Here is a 21,307-nt window from a genome sequence, read left to right as displayed (position 1 = left end):
TGAGGGCTATGACAGTGGAAGAGGCCAAGTGTCAGCCACTAGACCTACCTCTACCTAGGATAATTGCACACCCAAAGCAATTCATCATCCCTGGAGGAATAGTGTCACCATCAAGGACTTGAAGGATGCAAGGGTGGTGGATCTCACCATATATATATATCCTCATTGATCTGCCAATTTGGCCTGTGTGTAAAGCAAATGGATTTGGAAAATGACAGAGGATTACAGTACACTTAGCCAAGTGGTGAGCATAACTGCAGCTGCTGCACCAGATGTGCTTTCTTTGCTTAAGGATATTAACACGCCACATCCTCTGGTATCTGGTGTGTAGCAATCAATCTGGAAAACACTTTTTTTGTTAGTAAAGACCATCAGAATTAATTATATTGTCAGCTGGTACCTTCATCATCTTAAAATTTGGGGTCTCCTAGAATCAGGGTCAGTAGAGCAAACTTTCAGTCCTGTGTCATAATCTAGTTCACAGTTTCTGGATATCCTTTCCCTTCCCCATAGTACCACACTAGTCTAGCACATTGATAATATCATCATACTGATTGGACCTAGTGGGCACGAAGCAGCAATTACTTTAGACTCATTCATAAGACATTTGTGTTTCAGACGGTGGGAAAATCTGACTCAAATTCAGTAGTTTTCCATCTCGGTTTTCAAGGGTCTAGTGGTGCTATCCCTCCTCCCAAGGTGAAGGGTAAGTTTTTGCACTCGGCCCCTGCTATACCTATTAGGCTTCTTTGGATTTGGAGGCAACACATCCCTTACTTGGGTGTGTTATTCCAACCCCTTTACTATTGAGTCCCCCCAAACACTAGTTTTTTAAGTGGGGCCCAGAACAGGAGAAGGCTCTGCTCAGGTTCAGGCTCCTGTGCAGGATGCTCTGCCACTCAGCCCATGTGATCCAGGGGATCCAGTGGTGCTTAAAGTGTACATTACAGATAGGGATGCTGTTTGGACTTCTGGCACCCCTTATATCTGAATTACATGTAGGCCCTTAGGATTGTAGAGCAAAACCCTGCCATACCTCTTCCAAAAACTATTTTCCTTTTGAGAAATAGTTTTGGCTTGCTACTGGGCATTAGGATAAACTGAATGCTTAACTGTGGGCCCCTAAGTGACCACAATCTGGCAGCTGCCCGTCATGATCTGGGGTTACACCAAGCCACAAAGTTGGATATGCACTGCAGCAAACCAATCCTCAAATGGAAATGGTGTACATGAGATCAGATCCAGGCAGACGCTGAGGGCACAAATAAGTACATGAGAAAATAATGCCACAGTTCCCTCTCCTGCTACACTGCCTTCCTTCTCCCAGCCTGCACCTGTGGCCTCAGCGGATACTCCCTTACAACCTGATGACAAAGGGAGGGAACGCTCAGGTTGATTTAGAGATACACAAGAACCACTCAAGAGTAGACAGCTGCAATGCTGCAGCCACTCTCTGGGACATCTCTGAAGGACAGTGGTGAGGGAGTCCTCCCAGAGGGCAGAACTTTCAGCAGTGCACCTGGCTGTGCACTTTTCTTGGAAGGAGAAATGGCCAGCTGTGTGATTATATAATGATTCATGAGCTGTAGCCAATGGCTTGGCTGGATGATCAGGGACTTGGAAATCACACAATTGGGAAGTTGGTGGCAAGGAAATTTGGAAAAAGATATGTGGATAGCCCTCTCTGGAAAAGAAACACGATGCTATGTGCCTCCCATGTGGATGCTTACTGAAAGGTGACTATAGCCAAAGAAGGATTTTAATAATCAAGCAGATAGAATGACCTGTTCTGTGGATACCAGTTGGCCTCTTTCCCCAATCATCCCATTGAGCTCATGAATGGCCATGGTGGCAGAAATGGAGATTATCTGTCATCACCATGCATGATGGCCATGCTATGGCCAATGCTGAGTGGCCAATCTCCCAGCAGCAGGGACCAGTACTGAGCCCCGCCCCCCCAATAAGGCACTGTTCTCCAGGGTGATCAGCCAACAGCCTGGTGGCAGGTTGATTATACTGGGCCAGTCACATCCATCATGGAAAGTCTGGTGTTTGGCCACTGGAATAGATTTGCCTTCCTCGCAAGGACGGCTTCTGCCAAAACTGCCATCCAAGGACTAGCAGAGGGCCTTCCCCACTGTCATAGTACTTTGCACAGCATTGCTCTGACCAAGGAACTTACCTCACAGCCAAAGATGTGCAGAAATGGGCCTGTGATCATGGAATTCACTGGTCTTGCAATGTTCCCCATGTTCTAATTGTTAATAGAACAGTGGCATGGTTCTTCAGAGACTCAGTTACAATGCCAGCTAGGTGACAATACCTTGCAGGGCTGGGGGATGCTTCTCCAAGAGGCTGCATATGCTCAGAATCAACACCCCATATGTAGTGCTATTTCTCCCATAGTCAGGATCATGGACCCAGAAGTCATGGGTGGAAATGGGAGTGGCACCACTCACTATTATCCCCAGTGATCCACTAGCAAAACTTCCTTCATGTTCCCACGATGTTACGCTCTGCTGGATCTCTTCGTTCTAGAATCAGGGGTGCTTCCACCTGGAGGCATGACTCCACTGAACTGGAAGTTCCCTCTGCCACTTGGCCACTTTGGGATCCTGTGCCTGTATATCACGGGCATAGTAAAGAATTGCTGTGCTGGCTGGGATGACTGATCCTGAGTACCAAGGGTACTACTAGTACTGCTGTACTAGACTGGATTTGCTGTAAAAGTATTCTGTAGGTGTTATTAAAACTTACAACTAAATAAAATTAAGTAAAGGAGAGGACTTCAAATGTGTACCTTGATAATGTGGCGGGCTTTGCCTAACCAGTTGAAAGCCTTAGGGAAACTTAGATTTCCTGGAGATGAAGAAATTCTGTCTCAAGACTATAGCAAGAAGTCCTGCTTGAGTTGCCAGTCTGTTGGCCTGCCCCACAGATTTTGGACCTGCTAGCCTTTGATCATTTGAACCCATTCCTTCAGATAAATAAATTATCTATATCTATCTGTCCATCCATCCAACTATCCATCCATCTCTGCTATAGGTTCTCTGGAGCTACAAACCAATAATTACTTTTTAAATGTTTCCATGGGTAGCAAAAGACATCATTCACATTTTAATATTAAACAAGCCTAAGGTATTTGTGAGGTGATTTTAAATGAGAGAACAAATGGGCAGGAGAAGGCAGGCTCTGCAGTCAGAGATTACCCATTCCTGTTAGTCTTATGAAGAGATCCTTAAGCAATAACATTTTTATTAAGTTGACTCAATAGCCCTATCTGAAATATGGCTCTAGTGTGAATTCTCTGAAAAGATTAATGAGCTTCATTCTTCTACCATATGCAATTACATCTTGTAGTCTGTTGAGATGTGGCCTGGAAGAAATTACCAAGCATATAACATATCAAGCAAATAAAAGTCAAGTCTGGCCAAGAGTGACTTCACCCTCCAGGGAAATGATGGTAAAGTCGTCTCATCCCACTGAAGTGACAGAGCCACCCACCCCCCACCACCTGGGTGCGTGAACAAAACACAATAAAGTCACAACCAACACAAACATGACCCCACTGCTATCTTTTTGTGCTTCCTCAGCATGGCCTGTAGGTACATGACTAAGATAAAAAGCACCCAGCAATTCTTCTGAATGTTCAGCAATGTCCCACCACACTGACACGGTCTGCTTCTGGTGTGTCTTCCTGTGAGTCTAAGCATTACTTTCTGGTGTGTTTTATGGGGCATGTATATGTCTTTCTTTTGAACTGATGCCATCAGCTGAGTTTTTCTGGGCGAGGAAGACTGGAAAAATATATCCATGTCTTTACAAGTAATACCAAGAATAGATCCACTGAAAAGGAAGAGGGTAAGGCAGTAGACTTTTGAAGGGGAACTTCCCACATACTTGATGTGGGAATCAACATGCCCAGCAGCTCCTGGCCTCTCCTGGGCCTGTGTCCCACATCTCCTGCCATGCTTTTCAGGAGGGCTAAGCGGTGTGGCATTATAGCACAAAACCACTCAACAACCCTGATGAACTATTAGTGGTTGCCTGTGAGGAGGGTGACAGGAACCCTGTGGCTATTACATGTGACTCACATGATTCGATTTCTAGAGTTTATTACTATTTAAAGATGAATTTTGCTTTAATACCTTGCAGATGAAACTGTACTTGTGAATAAAATAGTTTTCTTTTGGTTTCCTCTATTGTCAGGTTATAAACGGAAACTTTAAAAATCCTTTTCTAGCAGGACATGGTGGCGCACATTTGTAATCCCAGCTACTCGGGAGGCTAAGGCAGGAGGATCACAAGTTCACAGCCAATCTGAGCAACTTCGTGAGACCCCATTTCAAAATAAAAACAAAAGGGGTGCAGATGTAGCTCCAAGTGGTGGAGTGCTTTGCCTAGCATGTGTGAGGTCCTGGGTTTAATCCCTAGCCCCCTACCCTATCTTTCTATCCAGGTTTCTATGGTGGACACAGGAAAAATGAACCAGGAAATGGTAACTGTAGAGGATACAAATGAATACCATGTTACAAATAGGTTTCCTCAAACCATTAGGATTCATTTTTGAGTAGCCTAGCATCTCAATTTGGTGACGATAAGCACATTTTCTTCTAAATTGCAAAATCAGCTCTCCTTTTGATCTTTAATGGAAGCCTCAGGGAAGAAGTCCTACTGTGTATCTATTTCATACCTATGGGATCCTCAATCAACTCTCAAATTCTTAACTTCTCATATTTTCATCCTAAATACTCTACTATGCACTCATGAAATTAGTTAATTCACTCTTCCCCAAAACTCAGGATGGTAGGTGCTGTCACCCCATTTTACAGGTTAGGAAACTGAGACCCAGGGAGGAGAAGGGATTCGTTCAAAGTCACACGGCTTTGAACAGGAGTCCCAGGAGTCCCAGTTCATACCAGGCACACCGCCCCAGGTCCACCCTCTATGCTAATTAATCTCTCTGCCTTCTTTCTCCAAAGTTTTTTACTCATTGTTGAATAATGTGGGTTCCTGTTGCCCTCCGAAACCTGTCCGTTTCCTGAGTGCTCAGTGGCATGAACCCTTGGGTACCCAGGAAGTGAAGGTAGCTGGTAGAAGCTAAGGGCAGAGAGTGGGCAAAGGGGTCTACTTTTATGCCTAGTCATTTTCTAGCAGTGTGACTTTGGACAGGCCACCTCATCTTGCTGGACCTTCATGTCCATAATTAGTCTCTGAAAGACATCCTCAATCAACCTGAGGTCCAGAGGAGCACCGATCAAGTCCCAGCCCAGTGCAGAGACTGTGGGGTCTCTATGGAAGAACGTAAGGGATGGCCCAGCCTCGCGTGCCTGAGAGAGACACACACAGGAAGTCTCTATCCACCCCTCACCTCCATGTCGACCAGGCCAGGACACCACCCTGACCTACTCATGGTCTACTCCAGGATGAGAGATCCATCACTGTGAGGAAGAAGTGGCTGTCCTGTCTCAGGGAAGTGATACTCTGGCACATGCCCCATCCAAGGAAAGCTTGCCTGTATGGACAGCTGCAATTCATGCTTTTCAGATGGGTTCATTTTTAGCCTGGAAATTACTCACCAGCACATGCCACGGTCCTCATCTCTACAGGCGAGGGAGGCGCAGCTCTGAAGTCACCAGGGCTCCTACCCACATGGAGCTGACTCCAGGGCCTTCTGCCCAGCCAGGTTGCCAACATCGGTTCTGGGGACGATAGAGCTGCCAGCAGGCATGTGCCAGATGGATGTGGGCTTCCCCAGCCCACAGCTGACTAACTGCCAGATGCCTCAGTGTGCAGCCGCAGGGTTTCTAACAGTCCCACGGTCCCGGGAGCCCAGGGACGTCTCAGGTATCATCCTGCTGTGGCCAAGGCAACATGTGACAACCGCAGGGTCTCCATATGTTTGGGCCTGACCCACAAGCCAGCCAAGGACAAGTCCTCCCCCAAGATCAGAGTGAGGATTCTGCCAGAGGTACAATTCACTTCTGGAGCTCAGACACAGAACTGAGTCAACATTCCCAGCAGGGCACCCCCTGCCCTGGATGGGCTACGTTCACCCCACCAGAGAAGGCAGGAGCACAGATGTGGCTTCAAAGAAGCCTAGAAACATCTTGGCAGTTGCTGAGAAGTCAGGGGCAGCAGCCCCCTTCCCAGGCTGCACTGTGGAAAGAGCGAAGGTGGGATCCTACAGGTAAGGGCCTGCTTATTGCAGGAAGCCCCAAATTGAAAAAAAAAAAAACAAATCTATAAGCTAGTGATTTTTCACTACAATAAAAGCTGCTGGTTGTTCCAAAAAGCATCATCCTCAAGGCTTCTTCAGATTAGACATGCCTGGGCTTTTCTTAAAAATATGATCAAAATCCTATACGATATGTGCCTTTTAGAAAAAAACTATGTCATGTATCGCCGATACACAGGAGACATATTTCATACATACATGCATATGTCAACAAGTTCATCTGCAGACTCTTTTCCCACGCCTTCCATGCCACTTGCAGGGCCCCACTGCTGTTGCTATGGTCACGCTGCTGAGATCAAACTTGTTTCCCACGGTCTTAGTTATACAGGTCATGTCATCCACGTGGACTTGGTCAAGGGCTTCACTGAAGTTGAGTCTGACGTGGAACTGAAGGCTGACACCTCTGGTTCATTCCCCATCTCCAGGGCCAGCCAGCCTCATAGCTTCCTGCCAGCTACTACCCTGGATGGCTCCTTGTGGGACTCCCAGACAAGCCAGACCCACCTGGGGCCATGGCCTCATATGGACTGCGAGGCCACCAAGTCAGCACACTGAAGCCGAGATGGCCAGAACAGAAGAGTGAAGAGACCAGAGTTCTTGTGCCCGCTCTGCTGCCAATGCTCTATGGCACCTGGCAGATCTTTCAACAACTCTGAGTCTCAAGAGCATCATGGAAAATTGGATGTTAAATAAAAAGATCCTTAGAGGCTCTTTCCAGTTCTAATATTCTATTATTCTGTGAAACTGGAACTATTTTATCCATAAGCAGAAAGTTAACTTTCTTCTGGCCCATAAACTAAAAAAAAATCCCCATAAATCATAGAAGCAAACTTATGGCCAGCAGATTTTCCAGCTCTCCTTAGCCCACAAAGATCACCAGATGCTGGGCTCTGAACAAGGCACTCTTTAAAGGGTATGGACCAATGGTTTTGTGATTTTTTTGAAATCAGTTTTATATCAGGGTTCAGCACACACGATAGCATTGGTGATGATCTCTCCCCAGTACACTGGCACCTCCTGTGTGTGGTATGTGTGCCGATCCATTCTAGCCTATTGCACTCTATCTGTCCTATCCAAAAGAAATCGAAAGCATTGGGCTAAATCTACTAGATGGGGCTTTTTCTTTCTTTCTTTTATCTTCTTTCTTTCTTTTCTTTTTTTGTTCCATGGATTAAATCCAGGAGCACCTAATTACTAAGCCACTTCCCTAGTCTATTTTATTTTGAGTCAGGGTCTCACTAAGTTGTTTAGGGCCCCCCTAAGTTGCTGAGACAGGCTTTGAACTTTCAGTCTTCTTGCCTCAGCCTCCTGAGTCTCTGGGATTACAGGTGTGTCTCACTGAGCCTGGCTAGATGGTTTGAAGAGGGCTGCTGTAGAGATCACCTCGTGGGAACACTGACACCAAGGAGACAGTTAAATAAACTTTAGGTGCTTAGCAGGAGAGCTGTCTCAGAATGGGGCACAGCTGCTGTAAGAGGAAGACTAAAAACAGCCAGGGGCTCAGATCAGAGAAGGCCAGGCACCTGACCCATGTCCTCTGATCGGGCCTGAATCCCACCCTCCTGCCCAACCCCAGACAGAACACAGGGCTGAGCAGTGGCAGGTAACCAGGACCTTCAGGAGGTGCTTTGCTCCTGCCACCTGCCCATGGACCCCTCACCTTAGGCTACATCCTCTGGCCTCTGGTCAGGCTGTCCCTTAGCAGGAGGGTCTCCCACTTGTCCCCTGGGAAGACTTGCCTGTACCCTGTTGACCATGCATCTTCTTGCTGACCCTTTGTCCCCTGTTCTTAGGCCTGCAGCACTTTCCTGCAGTTGGCTGTTTACCAGTTACCTGAACAGTTACCTGGACTGCGCTCTGCCTTCCTCCGGGCCAGGGCTGTGCCTTCTATCACTGTAAGCCCCAGTGCCCTGTGCTCTGCCTGGCTTGTGTATGTTCCCTGCAGTAAACAGATGAGTGTGTGAGGGACCAATGAGTGTGAAGGGCCTCTAATTGGAGGTCAGGGACCCTGACTGTGGCCCCATAGGGGGGCGCAGGCACCCTTCTCTTCGGGTGACTTTCCCCTGGACATCCCCTGAGGGATGATCAGTCCATCTGGTGCTGATGTGTTGGTGGGGACTCAAAACCAGAAAACTATCACTAATGGACCCAAAAGGTGGTATTTGATGGTTGTTTTGAGCATAAAATTTAATTTTTAAGAGTAAAAGAGTAACTTGTATCCTATATAGCCTCTTAAAAAGGTTTCCACTCTATGTTTTGTGGATACCATATAATTATTCCAAAAGTTTTATCCAGACCCTTCTTTAAAGGCACCAAGACCCTTGATGGGGAGACCACCAATGATGCCTACCTGCTGCAACTTCTGAAGACCATGACGCCCACATCCAGGTCTCCACACTCTGGGATCTTCCCCATGCCCTAGAGTGCCTCCAACCTCTCCAATCTGGGGACTACAAAGGAATCCAGACAGCCCTGAGGAACCCTACACTCAACAGTGACTCCAGGGGTCCAGTCCAGATTGACAGCTTCAGAAATGTCCCTCTGAGGTCACCCAGGACCACCCTGAGCAGACACATCTCCAAGCATAACAGACTCCTGGTCAACCCAAATGAACCTGGATTTTGGAAGGGTCCCAAGTGCTGTCGAGAACGCTAAACATATCATCAGACAGTTATCAGAACTGTCTCCATCCTAACCCCATTCTTAATCCACTCTCCACCATGGCACAGTTGCTCAAGGAGGTGTTGCAGGCTTGGTCTTCAGTGGATGGTAGGGCCCCTGGTGACCTGTGTACTTCTGGGGAAGCAAGAAGCTCTCTAGAAAGGAAATGCTGGTGGCCCAGTCACAGTGTAGCCCATCAGGGAGCAATGTGAGCAGGTAGGTAGGCATTTGGTACAACAGCATGGAGAGGCTCCTGCACATGATGGTAGATGTCCAGGTCCCAAAGGAGAGCTCTAGACCTGGACTAAGACTATAGAAAGAATTGCCACCCTGACAGCACTTGCATTGTCTTGAAGGACTCCATAACACATAGGCTCAAGCAGGGCTGGAAGGCCAGTCCCCAGGTGTGAAACAGCAGAATGTTAGCCTCCCAGGACCAGCCTCCGAGAAACTCTACCACAGCAAAGAACACCACACAACATACAGCTGGGTCTGGGGTCTCTTGCTCTGCACACCCAGGGATGCCAGAGAATAAGCCCGCCATGCTCCTAGAAGACTACCCAGTTTCCTCTCTTATCCAAGGGCCCCATCAATCATAGGTTTCTCTCATTCACATGCTTGGAAGCACCTGGATGGAATTCCAGCAGGGCTTGGTGTTACGGAATTCCACACTGGCACTGAGGTCTGGTCTCAGTGAACAGCAGAGCTGGGAGCTCACTGTCTTTTCCTAAAGAAATTTTTTCAAGAGAAATAGCCTAGTAATAAGAGAGAGAGAGAGAGAGAGAGAGAGAGAGAGAGAGAGAGAGCCTAGAGAACACCTCCAAATACATTTTGAAAGTCCTTTCATCATAATTTGGTACCTGCATGTCTAAAATGAACCACCAAGAAAGATGTGAAACTGACCAGTATGTGCCCAAAGTCTGTCCAGATGTAGTCATGGCAGGACAGGGGGCTGCTTCAAGTCATGCCTGGCTCAGAACCTGGCTCCTCGCCTGTGCCTGCACCACTGGTTCATTTGCTCCTGATTAATGAATAGAATTTAAACCACGACGGTCACAGCTTTTTGCTACCAATGGCAACTGTGGATGCTTTGTGCCTTGCTGTAAAATAGAAAAAATTCACCAGGAAATACAGACGGGACAAACATTAGCAGGTGATCTTGTTGACCAGTGTTATTTCTGCTTGTCTGAGAGGTGAGAAAGGAAAAGTGCACATCTTTGGGGGAGAACCCTTCACTTCTCTCCTGGGGCTGCTGAGCCTCTGAGCCGGTGCTCAGCTAGCCTCACACAGCCCAGACGACCTCCTACCTGGGGCACGCCATGGCCCGCTCCCCATGTCGACCTGAGTGGTGGCCTGGGCATTTCTGTTGCCAGAGATGGCTTAGGGACTACCAGAGGAAGAGGGTGCTCCATCACATGCGGGGTTACCCAGGAGCCTCATTTCGAGGGACACTTTGGGTATCTCCTGGGCTCAGCTGCCCCCTGCTGAAGTAGGAGGACGGCTGGCAGAAGGTAGAGTGAAAGCAGAATGCCTGCCAAGCGCCCCCAGGCATGTTGGCAGTGGTCCTGGTTGGCTTTCACTAGCTGTGCACTCGGGAGGGCAACTGCGGGGAACATGTCACCCTCTGTGTAGATTTCTGCAAGCCCGACCCTGTGCCACAGAAACCCACTGGGTAGCAGGCATGTTGAAGCCAGGCCGACCTGCTTCCTGAACTAGAGGGACTCCTGAGGCCAAGAAGCAGAAATGTTTATAGAACTCTTATCACCCTTGACTTTCTAAGACCGGTCCCTGTTCCCTGGTTTTTTTTCTCAGCAGCTCAGAAGGCCAGAAGATCGCCTCTTTGGGAAGCTGTCCAGTGAAAGGGTAGGACTGCACCCGCCACCTCACCTCCCAGTGACACCCAGCTGCACCTCAGCACAAGGGCTGTAAGGAGGAAGGGAACTGATTTTCAAACAGATATGGGCACAAAACACAGAGCAATCATGTCACTTCTTGTTGGGTGCCTGTTAGTCTCAAGTAGGTATGAGCTTTACCAGCCGAGAGCGTAGCCTCGGTTGGTCATAATGAGGCCTCTTCCAAACCACTCAGCGTGGGAGTGACCACAGTTGTGGGCCAGATGAGATGGGAGATGCTGAGGCCCTTTGGAGTGTGGGGTGGTCCATCTCCACAGCTCACCCAGGTTCCTGCTGAGGTCTGCCTCCAGGAACATGGGTCAGAGAGTCCATGCTGAGTTCTAATGTCCCTGAGAGAGAGGTGGGTGCTGTCCTCACTTCTCACACACCATCTGATATCCTGGGTGCATATGCAAACACGCCAACACGCCCTCATTCAAAGACTGATTTTACATGGAAAGGCTTTAAGAGAATGTGGGATAATCAAGAGAGAAGGGACAGTTGTTCACACATCAAGAATAAACAGAGTGGTTCCCTGCCGAGAGCTGGACCTGCTGTCCAGTACAGCCATAGCAGCAGGTGGGCCCTGAGCACTGCAGAACAGCTCACTGGGTTTCACACAGGCTTTCAAAACTTAATGTGGAAAAAAAAGAGTAAAATATCTCATCAATAGTTTTTTTTTTAATGTAGATTATATGTTGGAACAAAAATATTTTGAGAACTCTGTTTTATAGAATATGCTACCAGATGGATTTCACCTTTTAATTTTATTTTAGATTAATTTTACTTTTCAAAAGCATGGCTACTAGACAATTTTTAATTTTATTTGTAACTCGTATTATGTTTCTGCTGAACAGCACGGATTTAGAAATGTGGATTCTAATCCTGGCCAGTCCAGGGTCTAGCTGGCTGGCCACAGGGTCCAATGCATTCAGATTTTATGAAATCAACTCAGCTTTCTTTGTAGCTAAAAAAAAAATAGCTGAAAATTCTGTCCACGTCAAATATCAGGTTGCCATCATCTTGACTTTCTTATTTCTCCTTCTCCTTTAGGCCTGTCCCATATGGTTGAACAGGTTGTGGACTACACAAGAATGAAAGGGGGGGGGGCTGTTCACACTGCATACATGCGGATTTATATACTTATTACTATATTATCCCAGCGCATGAAAATAAGTATCTTGTTCTAACGAGATGGGTACATTAAACTTATTTTCAACAGAAGAACAAATGACAGCGAGGAGGGAGACATCATTTTCTGATTTGTGTGAAACTGTAGATAGTTTGTGTTGGCCCTGCCAGAATGCCAGATTCCACTCCAGCCAGCTGCTCTCCTGGTTTGGACTCCCTCTGTCACATGTCGGGGGTGCATCGATGGGCAAGAACCTGGGCACACACTCAAGCCTCAATTGTCCAAGGTGCCGCTGGCATCCGGGGCAAAGGGTTCCAATAACCAGCTGGACCAGGCCCAGGGCTGGCTCAGGAAGGACCACTTACCTTTTCATTTTTCTTGTCATCTGGCTTGCATCCTGTGTTGGTAGGGCTGGACGTGGACAGGCCACAGATGGGCCCTCCTCCTGCCTCCCCGTTGAGGTTGGCGGCGCTAACGTTGGGAGGTGTGATGGCTGATGCTGCTGACGTGAGGGGGATGGCCGGCCGAGGGCACATCTGCATCGGGGGCTGCTGGCTGTGCTGTGGGGACACCACCGTGCGGGGCCTGAGGCTGGTGGCGGGCAGGCGGGATGGAGAGCTCTGAGTGCGCAGGGGTGACACGGTGGCAGTAGGTCGGTCCTGGGCCTGGGCTGAGGGGTGGGCAGCTGGAGCATGAGGTTGGAGAGACGGTGGATTGAAAGGTCAGTGTGCAGCCTGCTGTGCAATTGCAATCCACCCCCAGGCTGGACCTCCAAATGCTCTGAGATCCTCCCAGACCTGTCCACCAGCACAAATCTCTCCCTCACAGAAGGAGAAACTGAGGCTGAGCAACTCTAAAAATGCATTTCTATTTTCCTAAAGCCTGAATTGATCAGCGGGCTCTGCTATTGCTGAAAACAGTCTTTGCCTTGGGAGAGTCAATATCACTTTTCCAAGGTTCCTGTGCACAAGGGCACATTCCCAGTTTTCTATGAAGCGCTTTGTATCAGTCTGTTTTCCATCACTATAGCAAAACACCTGAGGTTGGGCTTATTTATCTTTAAGGGTTCAAGGGCATGGAGCCTACCACATCATCTTGGCTCTGGTGAGCACCTCATAACAGATGACATCACAGTGGTGAGTGACATCACAATAATAAGAGTGAGTACAGGAGGGAGAGGTCTCATGGCAAGACAGGAGACTAGACTGAAGGGAGATGCTGGGCTTGCTCTTTCTATAACACTTTCTCAGAACTCACTCAGGAGCCATGAGAATTGCCTGATTCCGTCAAGGGTACATACGCTCCCTATGACCTAAAGAAGTCCCATGAGGCCCCACCTCTTAAAGGATCTACCACTTCAACCGAGGATCAAGCTTCCAACATGTGAACCATTGGGGAACAAACCACATTCAAACTGTGACAGATCCATGTCCTCTGAAGAGTTTGAAAAACGTTCCGGTTAAAATGATCATAAAACTATTAGACCAGAAATCCTGCACCTACTAGAAGAAAATGTAGGCCCAACACTTCAACATGTCAGCTCGGGAACTGACTTCTTTGAAGTCTTCCTTAAAGACTCCCAAAGCACAAGAAGTGAAATCAAGAATCAATAAATGGGACGGCATCAAACTAAAATGCTTTTCCACAGCAAAGGAAACAATCAAGAACGTGAAGAGACAGCCTACAGAATGGGAGAAAATCTTTGCCACCCACACCTCCAATAAAATGTTAATTTCCAAGATGCACAAAGAACTCAAAAAGCTTAACAAAGAAACCCCCAATAACCCCATCAATAAATGGGCAAAGAACTGAATAGCGCTTCTCAGGAGAAGAAATGCAAATGATCAACAAATATATGAAAAATGTTCACCATCTCTAGCAATTAGAGAAATGCAAGCTAAAGCTACACTGAGATTTCATCTCACACCAATCAGAAAGGCAACTATCAAGAACACAAGTAATGGATGTAAGGCAGGCAGAGCCCAGAGAAAGATGGGGCTGTCGTAGAGGCTAGACCCAACTGCCATGTTAGGGTGGTGGAGGAAGAAGCTTTAGAAGGAGCTTTGGAGTAGGGTAAAGCCAGCATTAATTTGTGGCTGGTGTACATAACTTCAGCCAAACAAAAACTTCTCAGAAATAAAACAGGCAGGTCAGGAATGGATGAGGAGCACAGGTAGAATAGGAACCACGGAAAACTGCAAAAGAAAGGTAAAAGGAGATGCTCAAAACCCAGACACCAGCAGAATGTGTCCCTGTCACCTAAGGAACCAGAAAAGGGTAGACCTGGCAGACCTGAACAAGAAGTGATGGCAGAGAGCTAGAGAAGAAGGTGCCCAGAAGGATCCATGTTTACCCAACCTGCGGCGGGCCAACCCAAACCTGCTATGGGGTTGTGAGTCTTTGTCATTTACTGAGGTCATGTCAAGGACAAGAGGCCAGAAATGGGATCAGAAAGCCTCAAAACACTGCCCAGTTTAGTCCAGATCACGAAGCCAAGGTCAGCCTGACTGTCGGTACACACAAAGACCTGGTTTACAATAAATACGGTGCTGAGCTTCTTGGAATCTGTCAAAATTGACTCACAGCCCTTCTCTCGGAGCCACCGCTTCCTCTGCAATTAACTTGAACTGGGTGATCTGTGCTGCCCAATTCCTAAGATACTTACTTAAAACTATAACTACTTAATAGATTTTTGGCGCCCTTGTTTCTGCTTAGGATAATTCTCAAAAGATTGAGACAGGCTATTCAGAAAAGTTACCAAAGAAGGACAAAAATCTGAGAAGTTTTGGTTCTTGAGTGGATTGAAATAAGGAAAAACAAATGCTGAAACTGAAAGTCATTATGAAGAGTTTGGCAGCATCACAGTGGAAATGACACAGACTGATCTCACAGCAGGGTCTCTGGATTTGAATTTTGAGCCATGGCTTAAAAGCTCTGGGAACTTGGGCAAGTCACTTCACCTCTCTTTTCTGTCATTTTTTCATCTGTCATATGGAGATGACTATGCCCCATAAAGATGTTTTAAGGGATTAAGGTGAGAAGCACCTCACAGACTAGAAATAGAGAACTAGTAAGATTAGATGTATGTGAATATATTTGCAAACTGCAAAGAACTGCACAAGTATAAATAACTATAAAGAGTGAAAACCTAATAAAAATTTTAATATACTTCAAAAAAAAAGAATGCAAGTAACAATAAATGTTGGTGAGTATGTGGGGAAAAGGGGTACACACTCACACATTGCTGGTGCAACCACTGTGGAAAGCAGTATGAAGACTTCTCAAAAAACCTGGAATGGAACTTTGAACCAGTTATCCCACTGCTTGATATATATTCAAAGTATTTAAAATCAGCTACTATAAGCAGCCACATCAATGTTTATAGCAGCTGAGCTATGGAACAGACCTAAATCCCTTCAATAGATGAATGGATAAAGAAAATGTGAAATATATACACCATGGAATATTACTCAGCCACATTTGCTGGTAAATGGATGGATCTGAAGACTATAATGAAGGCCAATCGCAAAAAACTGAAGGTCAAATGTTTTCTCTGATATGTGGATACTAATAGGGATTGGAGGGAAAGAGTAGACCTTCACTGGATCAGACTAAGGGGAATGGAGGGAAGGGAGAGGTGATGGGAATAGGAAGGACCGTGGAATGAATCTGACTTAACTTTCCTATGAACATATATGAACAGATCACAGTGAATCTCACCATCGTGTGCATCCACAAGACTGCGACCCTAATTAGAATAAGATATAGTCTGTGCTTGCCTAAATATATCAAAATAGAATGTACTGTTATGTATAACTAAAAACTAATAAAAATTAATACAAAAATCCAATCTTTTCAAAACGACAGCAACAAAAACTCTGATGCCTGTGGAAGCATCTTGGAGAAGCTTCCCCGTGGATCATTAAACACCGCTGCGCCTAAGCTGGCCACAGTCCACAGCCTGACCAGTAAGTCCTGACCCCAGAACTGGCCAGCCCAGTCCTTGGTTTCCAGGCTGGGCACTGGACTTGCTGAGCAGGAGCCTAGAGTGAGAGAGAGCTTTGCTCCTGACGATCACAAGAGGAAAGCCGGAGATATTCCCTCCTAGTGCAGACTTAAGGCAAAGCTATCCATGCCGCCATCTGCCTGCATAAGAATTTCTGGATTTATGACTTGGAGTCTGGCAACTGAGAATGCACCTTAAAGATGAGAATAACATTTGCAAAAGTCTTCCATTTGCAAAGTTAAGGGTCCACCTAAACACAGCCACATATTCACATTAATCCTGCTATGATTTGTGCTCCATTTAATTGAAAAATTGTCTATTAGATACAGATGAGAATATAGGAAGAGAATGACAGTTACCAGGGGAATAGTGAACTGTGACTTGGGCTGTCCCAGCAGAGACATTGCCTTATGCCAAGCCCTCCAGCTTGTACCAGGCAACTCTGATCCAGTGGATTTTGCATTTTTTTGCCAGACAAAAATCATATGTCACGCTGTGGTTATTGGTTACCACCAACATTTGTGGCATTCCTGGCTTTAGAAGATGGAAAAATACACACAATACAAATATTCTCAGCCCCCAAATATGCCTTGAATGCTGAATACACTTGTAAATTCTTTAGCCTCCAGCGGATGTGAAGCCACTCCACACTACATAGGACCCTCCATCTGCGAGCCGGGACCTTCTTCAGCGCACCCTGTGGGAAGAGCTCACGAGATCTAACCATGTGATGGCAGATTCTCTGGGGCTAGAGACAGCCCTCCTCTGTTTCTACAGGGTGAAATAGAAAAAGGTTGATTTTATGGTTTTTTAATTTATTATCAGTTATGTGAGGTTTCAGATGGGTGGAAACCCATAGTGTTTGTGCCCTCATGCAACATGACCCTCATCTAAGAGGAAGAGGGGGTCAGACAATTTGGAGAATCTATGAAGCCACTGGGGTCACTTAATCACATAATCACCCTTGACTTGGAAGGCAGCCTTGAGAGATTGATTTGCTTCTGCCCAGCCGTGCACTCTCCTTCACCCCACCTCGCAGTCCTGGAACACAAATAATGCCCGTCAGGGAAGCACAATTGCCCTGTGGGCTCATGAGATCAGTCTCCAGGGCCGCTCAAGGGTCTCCTGCCCAAGGGCTCTGCACAGTTCTCTACTTTAGACTAGCTTCTGCAAGACTGTCCGCATCCTCTTGCTAAACCTGACCCAAGTATGAGAGTGTTCCAGAAAGTTCTCAGCCTGCCTCTAGGTCATCTCTCCAACCCCCATCTCCTAATACTCTCCCCTCAGCCTCTCTGGTCTCCTGGCCACTCCTCACTATAGGCTCTCTCAACTCAGAGACTTGTACTGCTGTCCCTGTTCCACACACCACTCTTGCCCCCAGAGATCTGCAAGGTGGGGGCCCATTCCAGTGTTTCAGTTCAGCTCAGGTCCCCTCTTCTAAAGAGACAATCCCAAACAGCCAACTGCATGGGTATGAACTGCCCCTCTGCAACCTCCATCTCTCTTGTTCTAGTTTTTCTTCTCTTCCAAGATGCTTAGCTCCTCTTAACAATCTATATAATTTACTTATAATATGCTGATTGTGCACTGCCTGTCTCTCCCCACTACGATGTTAGGTCTATGAGGATGGGGACAACAATTGTTTAATTCATGGATATAATGCATTCCACACCCCTGGAATGATGCCTGACATATAGTAGGTGCTCAATTCAGTTTTTGAATGAATAAGTGAAGGGAAAAGGGAATCCCAGATAAGAAAAGGGAATCCCAGATAAAACATTATCACAGATCTCATAGAAGTGCACCATTGGAGTAGTACTCTTCATGAGCAAGATAGGCATGCTCATAACACTGGTTGGAAGAAAGAATAATTCTGGAATCCACTGATGGTTGGAGGGATTTACTTTTGATTTCACCTGCTCTGTGTCCCCCCCTCCCCGCCCCAGCCTTGGGCCCACCTAGACTACTATTGCACTGGTGATCTTACTAGTTAGTGATGTCAAAGCAGCCTATGCTATCTTTGAAGAGTCAAACCTATAGGTAAAGGTTATTGGAGAAAATGCTATTCTATAGCCTGTTTTCCCTTTTCCTCCGCTTTTTAAACCCTAAGGATGTATGCTTCAGTAACTAAGGTCCCCTGGATCCCATTGTCCCTCACTCAATTCCCTGTTCTGTCCCTAGTCCTTGGGACTGTGCTTGACTTCCAGTAAATATTAGTTGAATGAATAAATAACCTACTTTGCCATTAACTTTGCCCTTTCTTCATTTTCAGGGATGAAATGGAATACTGGCCATAGCTACCATGACTTCAGGTCAACATGACTCACAACTGACCCTCAACCCTCCTTTCAGTTTATACTTTGTGTGTGAGGATTTGAACCCCTCCTCAATTTTGGAGATTTCTCTAATTTTTTCTTTGAACCTTCTCTCTCTCCTATCTGCACAAATTATTTTCTATTTTTGGAAGTCCTGCAAGAAGTAGTCTGACACTCCTCAATCCTTCCTTCATGTGCATAATTTTTCATCTCTGATCTGTGTTCCAGATAGATTCCTTTGTATGACTTTCCAATACCACTAACTGGGTGGGAACTTGATTAGTACTCCATTGAATCTATGGGTCAAGTTTTAGAGAATAAATATAAACAACATTAAGTCTTCTCATCCACAAAATATATCTTCCTACTTCTTTAGATCTTCTTTCATTTCTCTTAGCAATGTTTTGTAGCTTTCTTCTTTATCTTTGGTCAGATTTATCCCTAAGTAATTTCTATTTTTTGATGCTATTAAATTTGGTATAGGTTTTTTAAATGTTGTCTTCTAATTATTCATTAATAGTACAGCAATTCCTTGGTATTCATGGGGGATTGGTTTCAGCACCCCACATGGATATCAAGATTGCAAATGCTCAAGTTCTTTAGAAAAATGATATAGTATTTACAAGGAGCCTGCACACATCCTACCATATACTTACAATTAGTTTACTTATGGTACCTAATACAATGAAAATGCTATGTAACTGAAGATGCTATGTTATACTCTATTGTTTAGAGGAATGATGTCAAAAAATATCTGTACATGTTCAGTAAAGATACAATTTTTTAAACAAATGTTTTTTGTTAAATATCTTCCTGTACTATTGAAAAAAATCATATTATTTTTATTTTTTAGTTTGTTAATAAGGTGAATTACATTGACTCATAAATGCTAATCCAATCTCACATTCCTGAAATAAACCTTACCTGATTCATCATTTTTCTTATTTATCGCTGTATATTTGATTTCCTAAAATTCTGTTTAGAATTTTTATGTCTATGTTTATGAGGGATAGTGGTCAGTGGTTTTATTTTCTTATAATGTCCTTGTCTGGTTTTGGCATTTGGGTAATGTTGGCTTTACAGAAAAAGACAGAAATATTCTCCCTGCTTTTCAATTTTCTGGAAGAGTTTCCATAAAATTCCTATAATTTCTTCCTTAATTATCTTATATAGTTAGCTACTTAAGATACCTGGAGAGTTTTCTTTATGAAAGACTTTTAACTACTAAGTAAACTCATTTATTAGATATAGGATTATTTGGGTTATTTAGCTCTTCTTAAGTCTCATAGTTTATGTCTTTCAATGAATATTTGAATATGCTCATCTAATTTATTGAATATAAAGATTTGGAAATAACCTCTTGTTATCCCATAGAATCTGAACTGATGCCACTTCCTGATATTGATAACTTGTGTATTTTCCCCTTTTTGATTTTTCCATCTAGCTAGAGGTTTATCAATTTTATTACTGATCTTCTCAAAGAACCACATTTTGGTTTCATTGATTTTCTCTATTGTCTTTCTATTTTATTGACTCCTGTACTGATCTTTTTCTACTCCCTTTGCTCTTTTTATTCTAGTTTCTTCAAGTAATAGCTGAGGCCATTGATTTGACATCTTTCTTCATTTTCTATTGTAGGTGTTTAGTGCTATAAATTTCCTCTGGAGGATTGCTTAGTGACATTCTACAAATTTTGATATGATGTGTTTCCATTTCAGTCAGCTCAAAATACTCCAACATCTTTTTCTGATTTCTTTTTTGATCCATGGGTTATCTTGAAGTATGCTATTTAGATTAATATCTGTGGGGCTGGGGTTGTGGCTCAGTGGTAGCATGCTTAAATCGAGTGGCATCAGTTCAGATTCTATGTGTGAGGCACTGAGTTCAATTCTCAGCACCACATACAAATAAATTTTTAAAAAAAGGTCCATCAACTAAAAAGTATCTTTAAAAAATAGATTAATATCTGTAATAATTTCTGATATTGTTTTTGTTCAATTCCACTGTGTTTAGGGAATCCATTTTGTGTGATTTGAATTCTTTAATGCATATTGAAATTTAAATATTATGGCCCAGAATATGGTCTGTCTTGGTAAACATTCTATGTGCACTTGAAAAGAATGTGTAATTTGATGTTGTTGGGTGGAATGTTCCCTAAATATCGTTTAAGTCCAGTTGGCTATAGGTATTGTTCTAATGTTCTAATTTTCACCAATTTTCTGCATACTTGTTCTATTAGCTATTGAGAGAGGTACTGAAATCTCTTGACTATGATTGTGGATTTCTATTTCTCCTTTCAGCTTTATCTCTGACTGCTTATGTATATTTGAAGCTCTGCTATTCTGTGCATAAATATCTAGAATTGTTATGTCCTTTTAATGAACTGACTCTTTATGATTATGAAATTGGTTTTAATCCCTAATAATATTCTGCTATAAATTCTACCCTGTATGTTATTAATATAGCCACTCTATCTTTCTTTTGATTAATATCAACAGGGTACACCTCATTATTGACAGATTTCATATTTGCAAATTCTCCTAATAGCTATCATCGATCTATCCCTCCCAAGTCAATGCCAATAGAGCTTTCACGGTCATTTTCAGACAGGTGCAGAGTGGGGAAAAATTTGAGTTGCCTGACATGCATCCTCCCAAGTGAGGCTGGACAAGGTGACTCTCTGCCTCTTAGTTTCAGCTCCCTGATATGGACAGGAGGATGGGCAGGGAGGGGACCGTGCAGAGAAGGACAATGTAGAGAGCTCTGTCTCCAGGGCCAGTTGAGCAGCATTTGAACCCCAGCTCTCGCACCTCTTAGTGGAGCTGCCTCAGGCTGGTCATTTAACACAGCAGCATCTCAGCTTTCGCTTTTTTAAAATAAAGAAAAGAGACTCAACTAGGATGAGATTGTGATCTGTGTGAGAGGTGTGTACACACACGTGCAATTCCACCTCGGAGCAGTAGTGCAGTGTTCACTCCCTTCAGTGTCCATGGTAACTGTAAAACATAGCTACTGTGAATAACAGAAATGTGCATAACCTTCCATCCTTTTTCTTTAATCGAC

The 21,307-nt window shown here is 44.8% G+C and overlaps 1 protein-coding gene across 2 annotated transcripts in view; it reads right to left on the bottom strand.

The window, feature by feature from the left end:
• Positions 1–21,307, bottom strand: part of Sh3rf3 (SH3 domain containing ring finger 3) — a 340,679-nt gene that overhangs the window by 34,787 nt on the left and 284,585 nt on the right. Inside the window, exons 8-9 of one of the 2 annotated variants that reach the window (XM_046420255.2) lie at positions 12,289–12,608; positions 168–11,875 (exon numbers count right to left, since the gene is read on the bottom strand). In XM_046420255.2, coding sequence (XP_046276211.1) covers positions 11,810–11,875; positions 12,289–12,608 — 386 coding nt within the window. In that variant the 3' untranslated portion in view covers positions 168–11,809. Of the gene's footprint in view, positions 1–167; positions 11,876–12,288; positions 12,609–21,307 lie in introns of those variants that run through there. The other variant, XM_046420254.2, reaches the window with a different exon arrangement.

The sequence above is a fragment of the Marmota monax genome, unplaced genomic scaffold (assembly GCF_021218885.2).
Source record: "Marmota monax isolate L192 unplaced genomic scaffold, Marmota_monax_Labrador192_F-V1.1 WCK01_AAM20220418_F8-fsc00204, whole genome shotgun sequence".
Taxonomy (NCBI): domain Eukaryota; kingdom Metazoa; phylum Chordata; class Mammalia; order Rodentia; family Sciuridae; genus Marmota; species Marmota monax.
Note: the sequence above shows the minus strand (reverse complement) of the source record. Positions and strands in the feature narration are given on the sequence as shown.